Raw genomic sequence first — 25,002 nt, 5'->3', positions numbered from 1 at the left:
CCTCAAGCTACTTGCCAAGGTAACAAAGCCAGGAAATGACAGTGGATTTGCGCTTGGGTCAGCTGAGTCCCGTGAGCACTCGGCTCTGCACCGGGCAGCTCCTGTCGGAAGAGGGTCTGGTAAGAGGTGGATACTGGGACTGTGATTGGCCACATGGGAGTTGGGGTCCTTCAAGTGGCCCTAAGGTTCCCTTAGGGTCTCCTGAATCCCTTTACAACAGTCCCCATGCCATGCACATTCCTGGGATGGAAAGTCCAACCCTTGCCACGGTGACTCAGCTGACACTGGTGTGTCCATGAGTCCTGCCCCTGCCCCCTGGAAGCCCGTGTGTTCACCTGGTAGGTATCTGAGTCACTGTCCAGCTCCGTGCCTCAGTTTCCCCATCTGCAAAACACGAGGAAATGCCTAGAAGGGATCTTACTGGAGGACCCCAGGCCTCCCAGGCGAGGGAGGGACACTTGGTGTCCTTGGCATGTTGTCAAGGTTGGGCTTGTCACTAGAGCCCACAAGCCTCATCCATAATTCATGACCCCGAGGGCAGTTCAGCAGCAGCTGGGAGCCCAAGAGGCACAGTAGCATCAGAGATGGGGCTGGTAACTGCAGGGATGGGAAAGTTACCTGGGCCTCACTAGAAAGGACTGAGCAAGGACCTTGGGCAAGGCTGCCCCTCTCTGAGCCACAGTTTTCTAATCTTGAGTTTAATTTGACCCTTTATCAGCTAGCCTCCAGTTATATGACTTCTATAAGTCACCTAGCACCCACCATGTGCCTACCTGGCCAGGACAATACCAGGGTCCATGAGATGATTCGGCTGGGGGACTTGAACTAAAGGAGAGGGCATGGGAGTTGGGATTTTAAAGCATGAATAGGAGTTCACCAAGCAAACAATTATTTTATTCAACAAATATTCCCAACCACCACCCTGTGTTGGGTGGTGCTGGGACCCCTGAGAAACTCCAGCCCCCAGTGTAGCCCATGAAGAAACCTAGTCTAACTGGGGACATACAAAGCTGACATCCCAAGAGGGAAAAGCCCTAAATTCCCATCTCATTTCTTAGATTTTGGCCATGACCTAGACCCTGAGCATCTTCAAATCCCTTGGAGCTATGCTAACTGATCATGGGAACCACTAGCCCCCATGTGGCAACTTAATTTTAAACTAAATAAAATTAACCTCCTACTTCCTCAGTTGTGCCAGCCTTGTTTCCAGGGCTCAGTAGCCACACAAGGCTGGTGGCCACTGTACCAGAAAGCACAGATGAAGTTCTGCTAGAGAGTACAGGCCTAGAAGATCCTAGGAGCCAGAGGGCCTACGTTCCCCCGAAACCAAGAATCTTTGCTACTGTTTTTACAGCTCCCATTGGATTGCCCCTCCCCGTTAGACATACACTGAGCACCAGTGTGAGTGCGACACTGTGTCCAGCTCCTTTCAGGCACCACACACTCATTCAACCTTCACAAGCACAACGTGGGGCTCAATATCAGCTTTACAGATGAGGAAACTGAACACAGAGAGGTCACTGACTGTCCCCAGGTCACTATGGTTTTGTCCCTGACCTGTCTGCCGAAGAACCCCTGTTTGAAACTACCAGATGGGGCTCTGGTTCGCCATATTTCCGCGACCGCCCTGCCATCCATCCTGCCGCTCAGGGTTGTAAAGTCGGGGAGCACAGTGGCAGAGCAAAGGGTGACCCTGCGCAGGCCCAGGAAGTGACACCTACTGTTTCTCTCGAAACCCGGGCCAGGTGGGGGGGGTGTCTCCCTTCTGTCCCTGAGAGGGGAAAGGAGGAGCAGTGGGGGCCTCCTGGCCTGGGCTCAAACTCACCGGACAGCGAGTGGGAACAGAGCCCCTGAGACAGGGCGGGTACCAGGAGATAACCACGTGGCCCCTGCCGCTTCCGTTAGCTGAGGCCCCTGTGCCTGGGGCACAGGAAGCTCACCCAGCCCCGCCCATGGCCCAACCGCCAGCTCACCTCCCCCGCCAGACCAGCACCCCTGGGACCTCCCTAGAACTGCGCAGGTGCTGGCTGGGAAAGCTGAGGCCCCCACCTTGGGGCTATTATTAGTGCGCAAATACAATCTTGATAACAATTGTCAAATAGTACCCACAAATTTGAGCACCAACCACATAGACTAAACATTCCACATCTCACCATTCTCAGGTGGGCCAAGACTCAGAGAGGGGAGTCCACGTGCCCAAGGTTGCACAGCCTGTGAATGGGAGCACCAAGACTCAAACCCAGGGCGGGATGAGGCCTTCCACGGGCCTGAGGCACTTTTGCTTTCAGAGTCCCTTCCTCCACTAAAAAAAGAGTCTAAACTATTTTTACAACTACATTTGACATAGAGACGAATATATTAATGGGAGGCTGGTGGCTCAGAGGTTAAAGCGTCTGCCTCCAATACCATATATTAAATGTTTTCTTTGACCCCAAAGCCTGGGTTTTCTTTCCCTTCTGATTTTAAAAGAAGTTAAAAACACCTTTATGGACTCCACGGTTGTGCCTGAGACAGGGTGGTCACCGTGTCTGATGGAGAAGTCAGCCCTGTGTGAACCCAGGTCTCCCAGCCTCCTCAGTGCCAGGGCAAAGCCCAGAGATGGACAGGTCCTTGCCCAAGGTCACAAAGCAGGCTGTCAGCTGACCCGGATGCCCCCATCCTCTGGCTGCTGGAAGTGGGGAACAGAGTCCTTCCCAGAGATGGCTGACACAAGCTCCGGGCACTGCCTGGAGATCCAGCCTCCCCAGCATCAATTCCCAAAACCCTGGGGTTTCTCGCCAGTTCAGCATTTGAGCAGGTCCGGGAGCAGATAAAACAAGACAGGAACCAAGTCAGCAAAGAAGGCAGGGCTCCTGTTCCTGACGGGTTGTCTGGAACTCCTGACCTCTCAGTAGGTGGCCTTGGGCTGCCCCTGACCTCTCTGGGCCTCTAGGCCCTTCTGCAAAACAGGATCTATCATTTTGCTCTCCCTCGGACTCCAGTTTGCTCACAGTAGGGCCAGTTTGGGGTCTTTCTCTTCTTTTCCTGTGACTGGCCTCTTGGCTATGCTGCTTCAAGGACCAGCTCTGTCATGCACTTGCTCCCCTCTAGGGCTGGCCACCAGGGTTGTGCCCATTTACACAGTCTGGCTTGATTCTCACAGTGGCACCTGGAGGCGGGGTCTCGACTCAGCCATCACCCCCAGTGAGGCAACTGAGGCAGTGGCCCCATGTCATACAGTAACTGGGTGATGAACAGCCTCTGAGCTTCTGCTCAGGAATTTTTCAATCTTCCCTGCTGTCTCCTCCCTCTCCGTCACTTTCCTTAGCCAACACCTATTGAGCACCAACTGACTACTGAGCTCTGGAGACACAGCAGGCAATACCCTTGCAGATTTCCTCCTTTCCTATCCTGCCCTGACCTGAATCAGCTGTTGACCCTGTTTATGCTCACTAATATTGCAATTAGTATTATAATTACAATATGGTAATGATTATAATACTGTATGATAATGACTATAGTATTACAATGTCTGCATTTACAGCGCTCCCGTTCTGCCAGTCTGCTCTGATCTTCCAAGGGGAATTCAGCCCATTTCATAGAAGAACACACCAAGGTGCAAAGGGCAAAACCACTCACAGGAAAGCTGGATTTGAACCTGGGGACTCTGGACTTCCACCCCCACCACAGGGACAGAGCCCCAAGGGACAGGGGATAGACTAGCCCAGCACCTCCCACCTCGTCCTGCCCAGGATCCTATCTAGGTACTGGCTTGCCCCTGGCGTGGGTGAAGGTATGTGGGTCAGGATATGCCCTGGGCAGTCCCGCCAGCGTGACAAGGGTGGAGGAGCCCCTGTTCTGAAGATAGCAGCTTGGTAATACGTTTTATTGTCTGGCAAAGCAACTCCTCTGGCAATGCCAGAGTGTGACCATCAGCCCACTTTTCAGTGCAGTAAACCGAGGCTCTGAGCCCAGCAAGGCATATGGAGGGATCTCCAAACCTGTCTCTCTCTCTCCTGCGACCATCGTCTTTAACAAAAGGGTGGAGTCACAATTTAGCAAAAGATGGAGTGGGTGGATTTCAGAATCAGTAGAGTACAAGCTTTGAAGCCTCAATCCCACTTTCAAATAAAAAAATAATAATAATAAAGGCTCAGGGAGGTCTGTCATCTGTCCAAGGTCACCAGTGAGGCAGGTCCATCCGAAGCTACCTCCTGGTACCTACTGCGGATGAGGCAGGCGAATTCTGGGATCTGAAGCAGATGGAGGGGCCGCCCACCCCCCAACCCTCCTCCGCACCCCACTTTCAGTCAGCCTCCAGCAAGATCCTAATTTACCTCGATTTATTTTAATCCCTGGGAACAGATGCTCACTGCCCATCTCCCACTGAAGTAGGGACCACCACTGAGTCCACGCTCCAGGTCTTTCCAAGCCTGGCCCGGCCTGGCCCTGCCAGGCAAGGGACTCTATCTGACCCTCCCCAGAATTCCAACCTTGGGGTCCCTGCAGAGGATGCCAGTGAAATGTCCCTCCATTACCCCATCCTTGTGGTAGGGAGCTAGAAAAAGACACTCTAGAGGAGGGACCAGGGGACCCCCAGCTCCTTAGCCAGGCCTAGATAGGGGTTCACAGAGGAAGGGGTTCCTCATGTTGGTCTCGGGGCCGGGGGTGGGGGTGGGTGGGGCGATCTACAGGCCAGAGCTGGGAAGAGGGAAATTGGGGGTGGTCTCCATTTCATCTGTCTTGAGTCCCAGGCTCGAGGGAGAGCGGCAAGCTCATCTTTGCAGCTCTGGAACCTAGACCCAGATCCAGGCTTAGAATAAAGGGATTTTGGGGAGGGGTCTCGATTCATAGCAGCCCCGCTGCACGCTCCAGTTCTAGGCCAGGAGATGGAGGATTTAGGAGGGGTCTCTATCTCCCTCCGCGGATCCCCGGTTATCACGCGGGAGGTGGAGGAAGGACCGGGTACCCACCGCGCAGCCCCCCACCCTCTGTTCTCCGTCCCTCACATCCCGCCGCGCCTTTGACCCTGGAGCCGCCGGGCTGCCAGGCGCGGTGCGCACGGGGTGCTGCGGGGGCCAGGGGGGTTCGGGGTGTTTCAGGGAACAGCACTCACCTCCCGAGCTCGGGCCGAGCCCCGCGCCCGCCGCCACCTGCGGCTCGGTAGCTGATACCCGAGCCCGCCCCGCCCCTCCCTCCGCGGCTGCGGCGCTGCCGCCGGATGGCCCCGCCTCCGGGGCGTGGCCGAGAGAGTCCCCACCTCCGCGGCGGCCTGGGAGGCAGGGGCGGGCTGCGAGTGCGCGCGGCCAGCCATTGGGCCATTTAGGCGGCCAGTTCCACCAGCCCTGCGTGCTGATAGTCTGGGGGAGCGGCTCCTTTTTTTAATCTCCCCGCCCCACTACCCGCATTCATTTGCATAATTTAAAGCGATAGATCCGGTTCCTTCCACCTGAGACTCTGTGGGAAGAGTCTCCAAATGTGTGACAAGCACTGAGAAGGACTCTTCTGATTCCTCCTACAAGCCTGTGAGCGGCACATATAGATCCTCATTTTACAGATGGGAAAACTGAGGCTCAGAGAAGGCTCCTGCAGGCTACGCAGCGAATCTACAGCCTGATGCAGGCACCCTCAGGATCTGGTCACAGGGGTAGGGGAGAGCCATCCTTCAGAATGTTGTCATGTCATAAACCTGAGAGGCTCCGGTCGCCCTCAAGTGAGTGCTCTTAAAATGAGATTCATACAGCGGCCTTGGGTCCTCCATTCAAATCTCTGTTCCTGGCTGATCTGCTTGCCTCCAGACCTGCTCTTCCACCAGCCTCCCGAACTTAGAAGGGCCGCCCAGGAACCTGGCCAGAGGCCTGGGAGTCTCTGAGAGCCTTCTCTTCCGTTCATCATCCACACTGGTCACAGTTAGCTCATTTCCTGTACCCTGCAGTGGCCTGGGCCCAGGGTGCAGCCTGGATGCTGCCTCGGCTCCCTATTGGTACGTGTGCCTCTTCTTGCCTTTCCCCCTTCCTCCTGACAATCCCTGTTCCGCATGGCAACTATAGGGCTCCCCCCCAGCAAAGATTTACTTATTTAGTTGTTTTTGGCTGCTCTGGGTCTTTGTTGCTGTACAAAGCCTTTCTCTAGTTGCAGCGAGCAGGGATTACTCTCTAGCGATGGCATGTGGGCTTCTCATTGCGGTGGCTTCTCTTGTTCTGGAGCACAGGCTTCAGTGGTTGCAGCGTGTAGCCTCAGTCGTTGCAGCACACAGGTCTAGTTGCCATGCGGCATGTAGGCTCTTCCCAGACCAGGGATTGAACCTGTGTCCCCTGCATTGCAAGGCGGATTCTTAACCACTGGACCACCGGAGAAACCCTATAGAGGTTTTTAAAAATACATTTTAAATTGTAGAGCAGTTTTCAATTTACAGAATTACTATGAAGATATTACAGAGAGTTCCTGCATATCCCACACCCAATTTCTCCTGTTATTAACACCTGACATAATATGGTACATTTGTCACAGTTAGTGAACCAACACTGAGATGTTGTTATTAACGAAAATGCATACATTATTCAGATTTCCTCAGTTTTCCCTAATGTTCTTTTTCTGTCCCAGGACTCCTTCTGGGGAAATCAAGACATCATATTTCTTAGGCTTTTCTGAATTAAGCAGTTTCTTAGACTTTTTTGATATTAATGACCTTGACAGTTTTGAGAACTGGTTAGTTATTTTGTAGGATGCCCCTCAATGGGGATTAAATTTTTTTAAATTTAACTGTGTTTGACATATAATATTGTGTGAATTTCCTGTGTAGTACATGTTGATTAGATATGTTTATATACTGTTATATGATTGCCACAATTGAAATTTGCCTGATGTTTTTCTCTGGGTTTGACTGGGGTGATGGGTTAGAAGATCACAGAGGTGAAACCTCCTCCCATCACAGTGTGTCCGGGGCGCACGCCTTCAGCATGAAATTTCAGTGACGTTGAGATTGCCTGGCTAAGCTAGTGTCTGGCAGGGGTTTCCATTATCAGGTTAGTCTCTGCCTCCTTTCCAAGCTCTATCCTTGGGAAGGAAGTGACTATTTACAGCCCACATCCAAGGGATAAGGAATCACTCTCTCCTACCTCGAGGGCAAAAAATTACTTGGAATTCCTCTGATGGGAAATAAGTTTCTTCTCCCATATTGGTATGGAATCATGGATACTTATTCTATACTTTGGGTTATAATCCAATACTACTTTATTGATTATCTTGTTCAAGTTGTTCCAGCCTTGGCCACTGGAAGCTCATTCAATTGGCTCTCATGTTGCTTTGACATGCCCCCATCTTTTGCATTTTTTGTCCTTTTGTCTTTGTCTTTTTTTCTCTTTTAACACTTCCCTTTCTTTGTCACTACGACAAGCTTCAAGCTCATCTGATACATTTCCTGCCCTAGTCCTAGAATCAGCCTTTCTCTAAGGAGCAGCCCTGGTGCCTTCGTTGGAGAGTACTTTTAGAAAACCATTTGGACAGTAAGTGTGCTCATCACTACTGGAGTGTAGTTCTTTCTAGGCCCTCTCAGTGGACAGAGCAAGGACATATATGTGTGTATATTAACTTGTGTATATACCCAGATCTATATATATTCCCATACATAACTGTATCTATAGGAATTAAACGTGAATTCATACAGATGCCTTTACATTTACTAAACTGATCCTCCTCACCTTCTACTTTGCCTGTCTATAACCTCCCACTCCAATAGGGAGAAACCTGGCTCCTACCATCCCCTCTCCATTCGCTGAATTATTCCATTCAGGGCTACAGGTATAGAGGCTCAGGATGTTAACTTGTACTCACAGGGAGCAGGTTTCAAACAGAGAGTGATCACCTGCCTCTCTAGCTCCAAACCCTGCCCCAGTGCCCAGGACCCTCAGTAAAGACCCTACACCCCCACCCTCCCCATCCCTAAGCCCTCCAGGCCAGCGCAGTCTGGCCTCGCTCCTCTCACGGCAGTTCTACAAAGTTGGTCTCACCTCAGAGCCTTTGCTTCTGCTGTCCCCTCCTCCGGGAGTTCTCTCAGTTCCCCATCTGACTGGTAACTTAGCTCTCAGTTCCTGCGCGGTAGCTCTGGTCTGGCTTTCTTTCAGCTCAGAGATAACCCCTCAGGGCTGGGGCATGGTTAGGCTTGGCGCCCGCCCCATCAGAAGCTGGGAGGTCCATGGGGGCTCTGGCACCACCCGCACCAGCTAGGTGGTGTCTGAACTTCATCCATACCCCCATACATGGCTTCCTCAAGCCTGGGCCAGGGGCAAGGTGGGGAGAGGGCTTTGATTCTTGTTTTACAGGTGAAGGGACCAAGGCTGATAGACAAGAGGCTGCTCTCTGAAGTCACACATGAAGACATGTCAGAGGCAGGGCTTGGCCCAGGTACACTGAGGCCTAAGCTCTCACCGGTCCTGACCTTGGATCCCAGCAGATGTTGTGAGGATGGGGGAGGACAGGATGCAGAACAGGCCTGTCTGGGGTTGGGGAAGGAATCTCAGGTGTCTGGTCACCACCAATACAGTTCAAGGGTACCCGGAGGCTCATACCAATCTTCTGTGACTGGGTGTGGGATGAAGGTGTGGGGTCCAGAGAGCTTAAGTAATATTCCCCAGGCCGCAGTCCCAGTGCTGCCAAGCTGGAACACAACCAACGTTTCCTGAGCACCTGCTGTAGGTCAGGAAGGGAAAAGGCACATGCTATACAGGTAGGGCACCAGCCATGCCTGTCTCAGCAGCAGCCCTGGTTGCAGACCAGAAGGCAGCAGAAGAGTGACTTACTGGTGGACAGGGTGGTGTTTTAAACTGATCTGTTTTTGACTGTGCTGGGTCTGCATTGCTGTGCATGGGCTCTCTCTAGTTGAGCTGAGCGGGGGCTACTCGTTGTGGTGTGAGGGTTTCTCAGTGCAGTGGCTTCTCTTGTGGCAGAGAGAGGGCTCCAGTGGTTGTGCTGTGGGCTTAGCTGCCGCTCGCCATGTGGGATCTTCCCAGACCAGGGATCGAACCCATGTCGCTTGCATTGGCAGACAGACTCTTAAGCACTGGAGCACCAGGGAAATCCAGGGTGGCGTTTAAAAGGGAAGAGCCAGAGGAGGAAGAGGCCAGAGGAGGCCCTGGGCTGGGGGTGGGGACCAGAAAGAGAGGAGGGAGGGCTTCCTGGAGATGGATCCCTAGGTGGTGGGTTTGGAAGATGAGAGCTTTTATGTTGCTCTCTCGGAGAAAGGCTACCCCTCCCCTCTCCATCTTGGCCTTTCAAGAGTCCACATCTTTCCAGATAAGTGCCCTGGCCACGCCCCACCAGGAACCAGGTCCCCCTAGCCCCGCCCCAAGCCCCTCTGGAAAGACTGCCAACTCTACATGCCAATCCTGGTGTGCTCACTGCTCCCCAGCTTGGCTGGTCTCTTCCAACACCCGGTCCTTTGAAGGGCAAGTTCCATTTGCTCAGTGGGGTGTCCATGAAGCTGTAGGGATGGCTCCACCCCCAGCCTCCCAGTGTTCTTGAAGCTTCAATTTTATGTCTCCTCTCGGTTCCTCAAAAAGACCAAGCCTCTGCTTCTGCGGGTCCCTCTGCCACCCTTGCTCCCAGTCGTCCCCTAATACTGGCTTAATCCTTTGCGTCCTTAATGTTTTTCCCCACCCCCAGGTGTGGTGGACTCCTCTGGCACCCAGTGCCAGCCAACAGGCCCGGCATCGTGGGGTGTTGTCCCCTCCTATGTGTCTGGCTCCCCTACTTGACACTGCTCCCCAACAGGGCAGCAGCCAGTATGCGTTGACTGATGCAAGGCTGGACGGTGGCATTCCAGGGAGGGGACACGTTGGGTGCAAAGGCCTGGAGGCATGATCCAGATGTTGGAGCAACACTGAGAAACCAGGGGGCAGTTGTTGCTCAGGCTCTGGGCAAGTATTGGGGAGGGGCTGCCGATGAGCAGGCAGTGCCCAGAGTGGGTGCCCAGGACAAGGTCACACACGGGTCACACATCTGGCTCCTGCCAGGGCTCCAGGGCCCCCGGTACTCAGGCTGCTGCCGGGGTATTTTTAGTGCATGCTCTGTAGAGGCTGGGCCAGACAGCTGTCAGCAGAGACTGGGGTGGGGAGGGAGGAAGAAGAGAGACGCAGAGAGGAGAGAGAGGAGAAAGGGGGTGGGGAACTCCAGGTCCCTAACTGTTCTAAGAGGTGAGATGGGAAGTCAGAGTAATGCCTGACACCAGCCGTTGGTAAACCACAGCCTTCGTAAGCTGACTCCAGCCCACTGGTTTCTTTCTGTAAACAAGATTTTATTGGAATGCAGCTATTTATTTCCATTTGTTCAGCTATAACAGCAGAAATGAGGTCTGGACAGACTCTATGGCCCACAACACCAAAAAAAAAATTTATTTTTTTAAATAGAACAAGCTTGCCGAACCTCCTGCCCGCCAGAACAAAACTATCTCTTTGGGGGAACTTGTCAGTGGCTATTCATTGATTTCCATCACTATTTCTGATTCTCCTCCTCCTAGGTACAAGAGAGGAGTATGTATCTTTCAGCTCCTGTATTGGGCAGAGTCATGTGACTTGCTTTGGCCAATGAGACGAGAGTGGAAGTGGCACATAACTTCCTGCTGGAAATCCTTAGGAGCTGGTGCCTGATTTGTCGCATCCCTTTCCTGTCTGGCCACCCAATGTTCTGGGTGGTGGAAGCTCCGTCATGCTGGGCTGCTGAGTGAGGGTGATGAGAGTCACAGCAGCATGGGGAATCTGAAGGGCAGGGAAAGATCCGCCAAGTGTTGAGGGCAAAAGCCCAGACCCCTCCCTGCTCCCCACAACACACACAACTTATTGAAATAAAAATATAAGAAAATAAATATAATCCAGGTGGAGTTCTTTCTAGGAACGTAAAGACAGATCAATATTGAAAACCTACTGATAGATTAAAAAAAAAAACACAACATTTTGGCCCTGCTGCATGACATGTGGGATCTTAGTTCCCCAACCAGGGATTGAACCTGCACCCTCTATGGTGGAAGACTGCCAGAGAAGCCCCTAGATTTTCTTTTTAAAGATAAACTTACTCCCTCTGGTGGTTCATAACTTTGAGGCCCTGTTATTAGATGCATATAAATTTGGAACTGTTACATCTTTTCAGTGAGTTAAAAGCTTTCATCTGATAGTTCTTATTTCTAGTGTGTCTGTGCTAAGTCGCTCAGTCGTGTCCAACTCTTTGTGACCCCATGGACTGTAGCCTGCCAGGCTCCTCTGTCCATGGGATTCTCCAGGAAAGAATACTGGAGTGGGTTGCCACGCCCTCCTCCAGGGGATCGTCCCAACCCAGGGATGGAACCCATGTCTCTTGCACTGGCAGGCGTGTTCTTTACCCACTGAGCCACCCAGGAAACCCCTTGTTTCTAGTAATACACCAAAAATAAAACTTCATTAGTGTGGATGTATCAGCTTTAATTTCTTTCTGTAGTATTTTCCAGGTTTATTCTCCCCCACCCGCCCCCCCATCATTTACTTTCAAAATTTCAGCATCTTCATGTTTAGATGTTTCTTGTAAGTAGCACAAAAATTGAACTAAAAAATACAGTCTGAAAAAAATCTTATCTTTTAACTGGAGTTTTCTGCCCGTCTGCATTTACTTAATAACTGGCACATTTTTATGTATGTATTTTTATTATCTTGTGCTTTCTATTTGTACCTGTTTCCTTACGGAAGAATTTGGGACTTTTCTTTTTTTCAGTCTAATTTCTCCCCTCTACTAATCTGGAAGTTATAGACTGCTTCTGTTCACCCAGTATCTACTATAACTATTAATACTGCTACTCTGCTCAACTAAGCATATGTCACTCTCCCCTCAATGTAAAGATTTTAAAAGTTTACTCCACTAACTTTTTACTTATTTGCCACTGTTGCCTAAATGCAATTTTTCATCCTACATACAGGATACTGTAATTCTTGTTAAGGAGGGTGACACTTCGGCTGTTATTCAAACTTCTTTGCTGTTTCCTTGTGCAAGTCAGCTCTTCCACTTGGATCATTTTCTACCTGAAAAAAATTCCCTCAGGATTTCACTCAACAAGGGTCTTCATTTTTCTCACCCTCCAAAGATGCTTCTGCTGAATGAGAACTTCTGGGTTGCTAAAGACGGTACCCGACTGTGTCCTGAGTTTCATGCTGTGGGGCTGAGGAGCTCTCTCCGTCTACTATTCTTGCTTTTCTTGTTGACTTTGGCTTTCTGCACTGTTGTTCAGCTGCTCAGTCGTCTCTGACTCTCTGCGACCCCATGGACTGCAGCACACCAGGCTTCCCTGTCCTTCACTATCTCCCTGAGTTTGCTCGAACTCATGTCCATTGAGTCGATGATGCCATCCAACCATCTCATCCTCTGTCATCCCCTTCTCCTCCTGCTCTCAATCTTTCCCAGCATCAGTCTTTTCCAATGAATCTGCTCTTTGCATCAGGTGGCCAAAGTATAGGAGCTTCAGCTTCAGCTTCAGCATCAGTCCTTCCAATGAATATTCAGGGTTGATTTCCTTTAGTATTGACTGGTTTGATGTCCTTACAGTCCAAGGGACTATCAAGAGTCTTCTCCAACACCATAATTCGAAATCATCAATTCTTTGGCGCTCAGCTTTCCTTATGGTCCAACTCTCACATCTGTACATGACTACTGGAAAAACCATAGCTTTGACTAGATGGGCCTTTGTCAACAAAGTGATGTCTCTGCTTTTTAATATGCTGTCTAGGTTTGCCAAGTTGTCTTTTTATATATCCTGCTTTGGATTTGGCTGGCTTTCTGAATACGAGTGAATTGACACCTTTCATTACTTTTGAAAAATTCTCCACCATTATCCCCTTCAGAATTTGCCCTGCTCTCTCTCCTCTGCCTCCTCATCCCCCTTTTCCCCTTCCCCTGTTTAGGAAACTCATTCAGTCCCATCTTTCAGTTCACCTATTTTCTCTTCAGCTACCTACAGTTCACTGTTGACCCAACCCAATTATTTGCTTTTTCATTTCTCTTAGTCCTATTTGGTTCTTCTACAAATATTACTGTCTCTTGCACTTTGTTCACTTTTCAGGATTAAACACAGCAAAAACACCAGGATTAAAGACATCAGGTCTTCGCCACTGGCACTGACAGGCTGTGAATTTTGATGCTGGCTCATATGTCCTGGGATGTGACTGGGAGAACTCTTTAAGATTAGGTGAAAGTTCCCCCAGGGTCTCCAGCATCCGGGACTGCTTTAAACCATGTCATCCACCTAAGTCTGCTTTCCATCTTTGAGAAGATCTTATTTTGATATCTGCTTCATGCTCTGAGGTCTCTACTTATCAGACGCACCATCTTGAAGGTCCATGAAAAGAAGATGAAGACCACCTTGTGTAACAGAAAAGCTGTTTCCTTTTTCCCTCCTGGGGTTTCTGTCTGCACTGTTCTGGCCTCTGACTGTTCCTCATTTTCTGGGTGCTCACTGATACATTAACCAACACTTAACTCATTTTCACCCAGCAATTTTAGTTGTTTTCATTGGGACTCTAGCTGCCACTATCTGGTCAGAAGCAGAAGTTGACAGCTTTTCTTACGCATGTGTTTGGGCCCCCTCTGTGAAGGTTCTAGAGCTCCAAGAGGAATAAGAATGTAGAAACAACCTTTTATGAAGGGAAAAAGCAAAATTAAGGAGAAAGAACCTGCCTGATGACCTATTGAGGCACAGAAATCTATACCAGAGAAAGCAAGGAGATGGCCAGAAAAGTTGGCGATGGATTAGTATAGATTCGGAAATAAACAACACATTTGGGATCTTTTTCAGGGAGGAAGGCATGTTTTGAATCTGTACACTGCATTGAAAATTGAACTGTCCAGGTTGGGGCAATCCCTACCTCTCCCTTTATCCCAAAATAAGCCCTACGTGGGTAAAAATAAACAGAAAAAAAAAAAAAAACCCAAAAAACCAACCTTGGGAGAATTTGTGCCAACTGTGCAAGGACCTCTAAAAGTACAAAGGAGAGACATTTAAAGAACTGAGGTTTGAAAATCATAAAAATAAAATGTTTACAGCAAAACTGCTCCTAAACAAAACTGAAAGGCAAATTTGGGGAAAAAAATTTTACAACGCAAGAGTTTATTAGTGGTTAAAATGGCAAATTTTATGTTATGTATTTTTTACAATTAAAAACTTTAACAAGTTTATTGTCCCTATTTAGAAAAAAAAAAGAATTATGATATCTGAATGAGAAAAAGACAAACGTCTAAATAAAAAAATTGAACTAATTAAAAATAAATATAAGAAAATGTTCCTAGAAAGAAATGAAATGAGAACAGGAGGCTGCACCTGTACTCAACAAGATGAAAAATCAGGGTGACATGGTATAAACAGTAAGCCTTCTTCAGACCCCAGACTAAGAGGTCTCTCCTTACAGGAAAACGAGCGTAGGTATTGAGGGGTTAGCACTTGTCACATTTTTCTTAGGTCGCCATCCAATCCAGTGAGATGGCATCTTACTGAAAATTAAATCTAGGTGTTCCTATACATGCAGAACAGGGAGATTAGGGAGGGGGGTTCATCGGGAGATTGGTGTTTTGTAGCTTTTAGGTTTCAGACTGCGTTTTAAACACATTGCTGACTGAAGACATATTAATACATCTTTTGTTACCTGAACATTATTGACCAAAGACGTATCAATATTTAGACAGTAATACAATTAACAACACCAGGCAAAGTTGTCAGAGCTTAAAACTGGTCAAGGGTTCATTATACAATGTACGATTGTCGTTACCATTCACGTTTTCCTCCATTAGTTCCAACCTTGTGTATTTTATAAACACAAGTTTGTTACCGTAAATTTTTCAAAACTGACGTATTGCTACATTCTGAGGAGACCTTGTCCGCGGGTTTTACGAGATGCCGGCTCTGACTGTCCAAGTGAGATACGCAGTCATGTCGCCAAAGGCGGCAGCTCTTCAGACGACAGCTCCGATTCAGACGGCGTGAGCGTCAGACCGATGCAAGACGAGAAACCCCAGTGACTGACTCGGACACAGAAGCGAAAATGAAACGCACGGCGCTGGAGAAGACCTCACAGGTGTGTCAGGAGTAACTACTGAACGTAATAACCCACACAGTGTTAGTGAAACAACAGAAGAAAATTTTGGCCGGCCAAAATAAAAATGCTGGCCACGAGCATTAGTGTCTGCAAAAACCTCCCGGTCGATAATGAGTTGAGAGCTTGCTGTAGAGTATAAGACTGTCCTGCCATGAGTGTCAATCATCTCTAGGAACAGAGGGTGATTTCTATTGTAATGGATCGGGAGCAGAGTCAGGGCTCGGATCTCACCTTGGTTTGTGCAGCTGGGGTTTGGCAGCTGCCTTCCTGTCTATAAACCGGGGGACCCACAGGCACAGTTGCTGGGCTGGAGGGCTGATGTCGGCAGCCAGCTCTGCTGGCCTGGGAGGCACTGCCTCCCTGGGCCTGGGTTTTCCATCTGTGACATGGGGGCCAGGGCACATGTGACCTGGAGGCTGCTGGGGATTCCGCAGAAGCTGTCCCTCCCCACACTGGGGACCACCCCTTGGCAGCAGTGGCGTCTGGAGTGCGGCCGAGTCTCCTGCCGGCAGAAGGAACTGAGGCCACGGCTGAGTCGCACCCTGTTTATTTCTGATGCAGGCGCGTCCCAGGACAGTGGCGGGTGCTGGGGGTGCTGTTGGGGGGGGCCTAGAACTCCACCTTGCAGGCAGGGAAGGCCTCGTCCTGCATAGACACGGTGCTGTTGCTGCCCAGCACCGTGATGCCCAGCGCCTGGTGCCGCGTGTGTGTCTCCTCATACCACTCATGCATCGCCACCGAATCGAAGGTGGGGATCAGGGTCACCTGCGGGTGGGACAGATAGACCGACAGTGAGGGGCGCACCCTCTGCCCTCCCGGCCCAGCCCCAAGGCATCGGAGGCCCCTCTTCTCTGACCACATTTGCGCTGCCTCCGTTCTCCTGCTGAGGTGTCTGCAGCTGGCAGCCGGCCTGTCCCTGAAGTGCCTTTTCTCTCCCATGGCACCCCGAGCGCCCTTTCACAGCCGGGAGACCAGACCACTCCTCTGCCAATTCCTCTCCATGCTTCCCAGCCCCCCCCACTCCCCTGCTGTGTCCCCTGCTGTGTTGCCCATACCGCCCGCCAGCTCCCTGCATACAGCGTGCTCCCGCCTCTGCTCGCAACACGCCCTCCCAGCCGCTCTGTAACCTGGGTGCCTGACCGGGTGTCAGCACACTCGCACTGTGTGGGCGGCCAGGCACTGGAGGCTCCTTCCACCCAAATTCACCTTTTGCTTCGAGGCTGTATTTCAAGGATTCTCATGGGGACAACCCCAGCCGTCAAGGGTCAATTGTCAACACACATAGACACCATACACCCCGTCCCTTCCTCCTGGATGATCCTCATAATATCAGGGAGACTCAATGCTAGGGCTCAGGTGAGGTGATCAAACCAGCCCTGCCCTACAACCTCACCCAGGGGTGCTGCAGACCAGGAAGTGGCGGTAACAGGAACAGAGCCCTGCGAGCTGGGCGGGCGGGTCCTGCATTTGCCCTCATAGCTGCATGGCCTTGGGGACAGGGATTAGTTTCTCTGAGCCCCACTCCCTCTTTGGATGTGGGTGAAGGTCACACCAACCTCACAGGACTGTGTGGGTTCGGCAGGAAGACCCTAGGAAGTGCTGCCCTGCCCAGTGCCAGGAGCTTGAAAATGCCCCAGGGACCTGTGCTGTCATCGGGACTGTCCGACGCCCCGGTCATCACACACCTGGAGCTGCCGATCCCACTGCTGCTTGCCAGCCAGGAGCGCGTCCAGGACAGCCCGCATGCCCTCTTCCTTGTGCTGGTCCTGGCCGCTGATGACGTAGCAGAGCGCACGCACCCGCCGGAAGAACTCCTCATCCACCAGGCGGGCACTGCCCCCGCTGGGCAGGTAGGCCAGGTCAAGGTAGACAGGGGAGCCCGGTGGGGCCGCTGACCCTCCTGACCGACTGCCAGCTGACCCTGTGGGTAAGAGGGATGGGATCAGTTGTGAGCTCTGGGGAACAAGGAAGGGCTGGCTGGAGACCCGGGGCCCAGGACGAGGCTCCCAGCTCTATCTGCACCTCTCAGAGTGGCTCCCTCCCTGGCAGGAGGCCTGATCTCACCATTTCATGGCAGACAAGTCCTCCCTGGCAGGTGCAGTAACTGGATGAATCCTGCATACACCCCAGTCAACCCCTCAAGGACACACCCTGGCCACTCCCTGGACATAGACATCCCCAGCACCTAAGGGGAGGGGTATTCAGGGAGGGCTTCCTCAAAGAGGGGGTTTTGGAGCTTGAGCCCCTGAAGCAGCAGTATCTGGAACGCTCTGCAGCAGCATCCATCTGTTTAATTACTCATGGGGAGTTTATCTGTTGTTTTTCAATTACTCATGGGCACCACAGCCATCCTAGGGACACAGCAGTGACCGGAACAAATAACAATCCCTGCCTTCAGGGTTGATGGGGAGCCAGAGTGGGTGTGGGAAGGAGAGAGTCGAGAAAGGGAGATGCAGGCTGGGGCAGCTGCAGCAGGGCCTTGTCTGCACCCTGAACCCAGAGCCTGGTGCGAGGGGGACAGGGCCATCACTCCCGGGCCAGTGAACCCATCAACTCTTGAGGATGTAGCCGGCTCCTGGGCACAGGAAGTCTGTCAGATGTCTGATCATCTTAAAATCCTAAACACTGCCCAGACCAGGGCGAGGGACCAGAGGCCTGCTGCACGGTGCGGGGTGAGGAGGGGGAGCATTTGCAGGACGAATGAAACCCGCCAGCTTTCAGCAAGTGGCATCCCTCACTTATGACTGGGTACAGTGATGCAGCAGGAAGGGAAAGCCACCAGAGCTGAGGAAGGCGAGAGGCAGACGGGAACAGGAGAGGCAGAATGGCAAAGAGAAGACAAGGGGAATGAGGACAGAAGCCAGGGGGCAGGAGGCCGAGGGTAGAGAAGAGGCCAGCAAGCTATGGCCTGGGGGCCAAATACAGCACCTGCCTGCTTTGGCCAACAGTTTTACTAGAACACCCATCTGGGTACTCACTGAGCTGCTTCTGTGCTAGTTGAGCTGCTGGGACAGAGACCCTCTGGCCTGCAAAGGTGAGAGCCCTCTGGCCCTTTAAGACAGGCTTGGCTGGAGCTGGAGTGGGCCGCTGGTTTGTTAGAGGCAGTGGGAGCAGGAGACCCCAAGTGGCCGAGACGTGTGGTCTCTGAAAGAGGCCAAACACCCCAGCAGAGAGGACCTCAGATGACCCCCCAGTCTCTGGGTGCCAGCCTTGTTCATCGCCCTGAGGGCCACCATCTCTCCCCTTGTACTGGGAACCCTTGACTTGCCAAAGGTCACAGGAGCCCACCAGGTGCCTCTCTTGTAATCTACCCATGAAAGACAAGAGGTGGTGGCTCAGGGAGGCGCTGAGGCTAGAGGCCCCAGAGACCAAGAGACCAAGGTGGCTAGGAACCCAGGACAGGCCATATGGGGAGAGAAGCTGGAGATGTTTCTCAGCTCCTGGAGGGCAGGGCCACCCCAAGCAACTAGCACACTGCCTAGCCCACAGCAAGCTGGATTCAGAAAAGTCAGAGGAACCAGAGATCAAACTGCCAATAGATCACAGAGAGGGCAAGGGAATTCCAGAAAACAATGATTTTTGCTTCACAGACTACACTAAAGCCACTGTGTAGATCACAACAAACCGTGGAAAATACTTAAAAGAGACGGGAATACCAGACAACCTTACCTGCTTCCTGAGAAATCTGTATTCAGGTCAAGAAGCAACAGTTAGAACTGGACATGGAACAACAGACTGGTTTAAAACTGGGAAAGAAGTACTGTTTCAAGGCTGTATACTGTCACCCTGCTTATTTAATTTGTATGCAGAATACATCATGTGAAACGCCAGGCTGGATGAAGCACAAGCAGGAATCAAGACTGCCAGGAGAAATATCAATAACTTCTGATATGCGGATGGTACCACTCTAATGGCAGAAAGCGAAATAAAAAGCTTCTTGATGAGGATAAAACAGGAGAGTGAAAAAGCTGGCTTGCAACTCAACATCCAAAAAGTTAAGATCATGGCATCTTGTCCCATCACTTCACAGCAAGTAGAAGTGAAAAAGTGGAAACAGTGACAGACTGTTTTCTCGGGCTCCAAAATCACTGTGGACGAGGACTGCAGCCATGAAATTAAAAGACGCCTGCTTCTTGGAAGGAAAGCTATGACAAACCTAGGCAGTGTATTAAAAAGCAGAGACATCACTTTGCTGACAAAGGTCCGTATAGTCAAAGCTATGGTTTTTCCAGTGGTCATACATGGATGTGACAGCTGGACCATAAGGAAACACCGAGAAAGTAATGCTTTCAAATTATGGTGCTGGAGAAGACTCTTGAGAGTCCCTTGGACATCAAGGAGGTCAAACAAGTCAATCTTAAGGGAAATCAACCCTGAATATTTGTTGGAAGGACTGATGCTAAAGCTGACACTCCGATACTTTAGACCCTGATGCTGGGAAAGATTAAGGGCAGGAGGAGAGGTGGGGAACAGAGGATGAGATGGTTGGATGGCATCACTGACTCAAGGAACTTGAGTTTGGGCTAACTCTGGGAGACAGTAAAGGACAGGGAGGCCTGGTGTGCTGTAGTCCATGGTGTCGCAGAGAGCTGGACATGACTTAGGGACTAAATAACAGCAACAGAGAAAGCACTCAGTGAGATGAGCTGGAGCTACTATTGCTGCCATTGCTGTGGCTGCTTTCTCGCCAGCCTTCCGGGTAGTTGTCGGCCTGCTCTAACTGACGCGTCGGCCACTGAGCACTGGAGCACGGTGCGAGCCGAGCTATGCTGGGGGTGCAAAGCGCGCACTGGGCGCCCAAGATGCAGTATGGAAAAGGGAAAAGGGGACTGCCTAGTGGTGTTCAATGCTGGTTATATGCTGCACTATCATTGTGATACAGTAGCGTGCAGGCAAGAATGGACATAGCAGGATTCTGGGACGATGGCAGAGCAGGAAGCTCCAGGAATCTGTCTCCCCTTCTAGGCAGCTGTGCTGGCAGCCCCGCCCTGTAGGTGTGGAGCTACTTGAAGAAGATGATAAGAAGTCGCTCAGTTGTGTCCGACTCTTTGCACCCCCATGGACTGTAGCCCACTGGGCTTCTTGGTCCATGGGATTTTCCAGGCATGAATACTGGAGTGGTTGCCATTTCCTGCTCCAGGGGATCTTCCCGACCCAGGGATCAAAGCCAGGTTTCCCGCACTGCAGGCAGAAGCTTTATTGCCCAAGCTACCAGGGAAGCCCCAGGGGCTTACTCCCTACTTACACAGGATTTAAGAACTGCAAATTTTTAATTCTTCTTTTCTTCCCCCTTCATTTTTTTTTTCTTTTTCCCCTTTTGGGAGCCAGAGAGTCAAGGACTAGGACACTCAAAAGCAGATACAGGGGAATTCAGAAAGGAACCACAGATGCCCAGGGAAAGGTACAGGATCAGAAAAGGCAGACTGCTGCTGCTGCTGCTAAGTCACTTCAGTCGTGTCCGACTCTGTGTGACCCCATAGATGGCAGCCCACCAGGCTCCCCTGTCCCTGGGATTCTCCAGGCAAGAACACTGGAGTGGGCTGCCATTTCCTTCTCCAATGCATGAAAGTGAAAAGTGAAAGTGAAGTCACTTCAGTGGTATCCGACTCTGTGTGACCCCATAGATGGCAGGCCACCAGGCTCCCCTGTCCCTGGGGTTCTCCAGGCAAGAACACTGAAGCGGGTTGCCATTTCCTTCTCCAATGTATGCATGCATGCTAAGTCACTTCAGTCACGTCCGACTCTGCGCAACCCTACGGATAGCAGCCCACCAGGCTCCGCCGTCCCTGGGATTCTCCAGGCAAGAACACTGGAGTGGCCTGCCATTTCTTTCTCCAAGAAAAGGCATAAGAACACCTTAAGTTTATACCTCAGACTGATCTCCAGCACAGAGACAGCCCACAATAATCAAACCAAAGAGCCACAGCAAACCCTGGGGAAGAGGAAATTTTGGCTCTCTAGAGTCATCACATTTGTTAGATTCAAGTGTAAAGTTTTCAATTATAAAAAATCACAAGCCACACAAATAAACAGGAAAGTATGGCCCAGTCAAAGGGAGAAAAAATTAACAGAAACCATCCTTAAGGAAGACGAAAGGCAAGATCACCAGACAAGACTTTAAAAAACTGTTCAAAAAATACTCAAAGAACTAAAGGAAGATGTGGAAAAAAATCAAGAAAAACAATGTATGGACAAAGCACAAATATCAATAAGGAGACAGAAAACATAAAAGTAAACGAGCTGGGAAGTATAATAACTGAAATGGAAAATTCACCAGGAAGATTCAACTCAAGGTTTAAACAAGCAGAAGATCAGTGGTCTTGATAACAGAACAATGGAAGTGATCGAGTCCAAGGAACAGAAAGAAAAATAACTGAAGTTAGTGAACAGAGTCTAAGGGACCTATCAGATACTATCAAGACGATCAACATACACATTATGGAAATCTCAGAAGAAAAAGAAAGAGAAAGGGGCAGAGAGATTATTTCAAGAAATAATGGCCAACATCTTCCCATTTTTAATGAAAGACATGAATAGAAACATCTGAGAAACTCGATGAACTCCAAATAGGATAAACTCAAAGAGAACCACACTGAAACACAATATAATCAAACTGCCCAACAATAAAGATACAGTGATACAGAGATTAAGGGATGTTTAATGGTATAAATGCTGTTATTAATATCTCAGATCAACAACCTAACTTTACAACTGAACCCAAAGGCAGCAAAGGAAGGAAACAGTAAAGATTAGAGCAGAGATTTTAAGAATAGGGAATAGAAAAACATCACAGAAGAAAAAAAGCAAAACCAAAGGTTGGTTCTTTGAAAAGATCAACAAATCTTCAGCTACACTGACTAAGAAAGAAAAAGAAGACTCAAATTAGTAACATCAGATATGAAAGGGGATGTTACTGCCAGTCCTATAGAAATAAAAAGTAAAAAAAAAAGTAAAGAAATAAAAAGCATTGTGAGAAAACTATGAACAATTATATACCAAGAAACTGCATAACTTAGAAGAGATGTATAAATTCCTAGAAACACAAAACCTGCCTAGACTGACTCACAAAGCGTGAACAGAATTAAAACTAGCAAAGAAACTGGATCAGTAATCAAAAACCTCCTGGGCTTCACTGAGTTTCTACCAAACATTTAAAGAAGAACCAATCCTCAAACTTTCCCAAAAAACTGAAGAGCAGGAAATACTTTCCAATTCATTCTGACAACATTCGGAGGCCAACACTGCCCTGATGCTAAGGTCACACAAAGATATTATGAGAAAAGAAAACTACTGACCAATACCTCTCATAAACACTGATGCAAAACCCCTCAAGAAGACACTCGCAAGTTGAATTCAGCAGCATATTAAAAGGATTATACACCATGACCAAGGGGGAGCTATTCCTGGGATGCAGGAATAACTAGCCTGACACATAAAAATCAGTGTAACACATTAACAGAAAAGGTTTTGACAAAATCCAACACTTTCATGATAAACATACTCAACAAACTAGGATTAAAAGGAAACCATCTTAACATAATAAAACCATATAATGAAAAACCCACAGTTCACAGATACTCAGTGGAGAAAGACTGAAAGGTTTTCCTTTAAGATCAGGAACAAGACCAGAATGTCTGCTTTAGCCACTTCTGCTTCATACAGCCAGTGAAAACAAGACCAAGAGCTGACAATGGCTCAGACATGAACTCCTTATTGCCAAATTGAGATTTAAATTGAAGAAAAGTACAGAAAACCACCAGGCCATTCAAGTATGACCTAAATCAAATCCGTTATGATTATACAGTGGAAGTGACAAATAGATTCAAGGGATTAGGTCTGATAGAGTGCCTGAAAAACTATGGACAGAGGTTCCTAATATTGTACAGAGGCGGTGATCAAAACCATCCCCAAGAAAAAGAAATGCAAAAAGGCAAAGTGGTCGTCTGAGGGGGCCTTATAAATAGTTGAGAAAAGAAGTGAAAGGCAAAGGAGAAAAGGAAAGATATACCCATTTGAATGCAGAGTTCCAAAGAATGGCAAGGAGAGATAAGAAAGCCTTCCTACGTGGACAATGCAAAGAAACAGAGGAAAACACTAGAATGGGAGAGACTAGCGATCTCTTCAAGAAAATTTGAGATTCCAAGGGAATATTTCATGCAAAGATGGGCTCAAAAAAGGACAGAAATGGTATGGACCTAACAGAAGCAGAAGATATTAAGAAGAGGTGGCAAGAATACACAGAAGAACTGTACAAAAAAGATCTTCACGACCCAGATAATCACAATGGTGTGCTCACTCACCTAGAGCCAGACATCCTGGAGCGTGAAGTCAAGTGGGCCTTAAGAAGCATCACTACAAAGCTAGTGGAGGTGATGGAATTCCAGTTGAGCTATTCCAAATCCTAAAAGATGATGCTGTGAAAGTGCTGCACTCAATATGCCAGCAAATATGGAAAACTCAGCAGTGGCCGCAGGACTGGAAAAGGTCAGTTTTCATTCCAATCCCAAAGAAGGGCAATGCCAAAGAATGTTCAAACTACTGCACAATTGTACTCATTTCACATGCTAGCAAAGTAATGCTCAAAATCCTCCAAACCAGGCTTGGAGAATAGTACATGAACCAAGAACTTCCAGATGTTCAAGCTGGATTTAGAAAAAGGCAGAGGAACCAGAGATAAAATTGCCAGCATCCGCTGGATCATAGAAAAAGCAAGAGAGTTCCAGAAAAACATCTACTTCTGCTTCAATGACTATACTAAGCCTTTGATTGTGTGGATCAAAACAAACTGTGGAAATTTTTTACAGAGATGGGAATACCAGACCATCTTATCTGCCTCCTGAGAAATCTCTGTGCAGGTCAAGAAGCAAGAGTTAGAACCAAACTTGGAACAACAGACTGGTTCCAAATTGGGAGAGGAGTACATCAAGGCTGTATATAGTCACCCTGCTTATTTAAACTTAGATGAAGAGTATATCATGTGAAATGCTGGGCTGGACGAAACACAACTGGAATCAAGATTGCTGGGAGAAATATCGATAACCTCAGATATGCAGACGACACCACCCTTATGGCAGAAAGTGAAGAGGAACTAAACAGCCTCTTGATGAAGGTGAAAGAGGAGAGTGAAAAAGCTGGCTTACAGCTCAACATTCAGAAAACGAAGATCATGGCATCTGGTCCCATCACTTCATGGCAAATAGGTGGAGAAACAATGAAAACAGTGACAGACTTTATTTTCTTGGGCTCCAAAATCATTGCAGATGGTGACTGCAGCCATGAAATTAAAAGACATTTGCTCCTTGACCAACCTAGGCAGCATATTAAAAAGCAATGACATTACTTTGCCAACAAAGGTCAGTATAGTCAAAGCTATGGTTTTTCCAGTAGTCGTGTATGGATGTGAGAGCTGGACCATAAAGTAGGCTGAACTGATGCTCTTGAGCTGTGGTGTTGATGAAGACTCTTGAGAGTCCCTTGGACTGCAAGGAGATCAAACCAGTCCATCCTAAAGGAAATCAATCCTGAATATTCATCAGAAGGATGGATGCTGAAGCTGAAACTCCAATACTTTGGCCACCTGAAGAGCTGACTCATTAGAAGAGACCCTGATGCTGGGAAAGATTGAGGGCAGGAGGAGAAGGGGATGACAGAGGACGAGATAGTTGGATGGCATCACCAACTCTACGGGCATGTGTTTGAGCAACGTCCAGGAATTTGTTGCAGTCCATGAGGTCGCCAGGAGTCAGACACGACTGAGCGACTGAACAACAAGCCACTCCGGGTCAACACAGTGCTAGGAATTCTAGCCAGAACAATTAGGCAAGAAAAAGAATTAAAAGGTAACCACATTAGAATGGAAAAAATAAAGTTCTCTGTTCACATGTGATATAATGTTATGGGTAGAAAATCTGAAAGATTTCACACA

At 49.2% G+C, this 25,002-nt stretch overlaps 2 protein-coding genes and 1 long non-coding RNA gene across 5 annotated transcripts in view; 1 reads left to right on the top strand and 2 right to left on the bottom strand.

The window, feature by feature from the left end:
- The window catches only part of FCHO1 (FCH domain only 1), a 29,897-nt gene extending 24,678 nt beyond the window's left edge, over positions 1-5,219 (bottom strand). The window contains exons 1-3 of one of the 3 annotated variants that reach the window (XM_027548221.1): positions 5,096-5,219; positions 336-384; positions 16-101 (exon numbers count right to left, since the gene is read on the bottom strand). The gene's annotated coding sequence lies outside the window, so the exon portion shown is untranslated. Of the gene's footprint in view, positions 1-15; positions 102-335; positions 385-1,825; positions 1,845-5,095 lie in introns of those variants that run through there. The other 2 variants (XM_027548222.1, XM_027548223.1) reach the window with 2 other exon arrangements.
- A 119-nt stretch (positions 5,220-5,338) lies between these two features.
- Positions 5,339-10,837, top strand: LOC113896129. The gene is made up of 2 exons (XR_003512000.1): positions 5,339-5,962; positions 10,493-10,837. It is a non-coding gene; the product is annotated as an uncharacterized LOC113896129 (long non-coding RNA).
- Positions 10,838-14,069: 3,232 nt separating this feature from the next.
- MAP1S (microtubule associated protein 1S) overlaps positions 14,070-25,002 on the bottom strand; it is a 34,713-nt gene continuing 23,780 nt past the window's right edge. Inside the window, exons 6-7 of the mRNA XM_027548219.1 lie at positions 16,763-16,998; positions 14,070-15,842 (exon numbers count right to left, since the gene is read on the bottom strand). Of these exons, the coding sequence (XP_027404020.1) occupies positions 15,687-15,842; positions 16,763-16,998 (392 nt within the window). The 3' untranslated portion in view covers positions 14,070-15,686. The remainder of the gene's footprint in view (positions 15,843-16,762; positions 16,999-25,002) is intronic.

This window comes from Bos indicus x Bos taurus, chromosome 7 (assembly GCF_003369695.1).
Source record: "Bos indicus x Bos taurus breed Angus x Brahman F1 hybrid chromosome 7, Bos_hybrid_MaternalHap_v2.0, whole genome shotgun sequence".
In the NCBI taxonomy this organism is placed as follows: Eukaryota; Metazoa; Chordata; class Mammalia; order Artiodactyla; family Bovidae; genus Bos; species Bos indicus x Bos taurus.
Note: the sequence above shows the minus strand (reverse complement) of the source record. Positions and strands in the feature narration are given on the sequence as shown.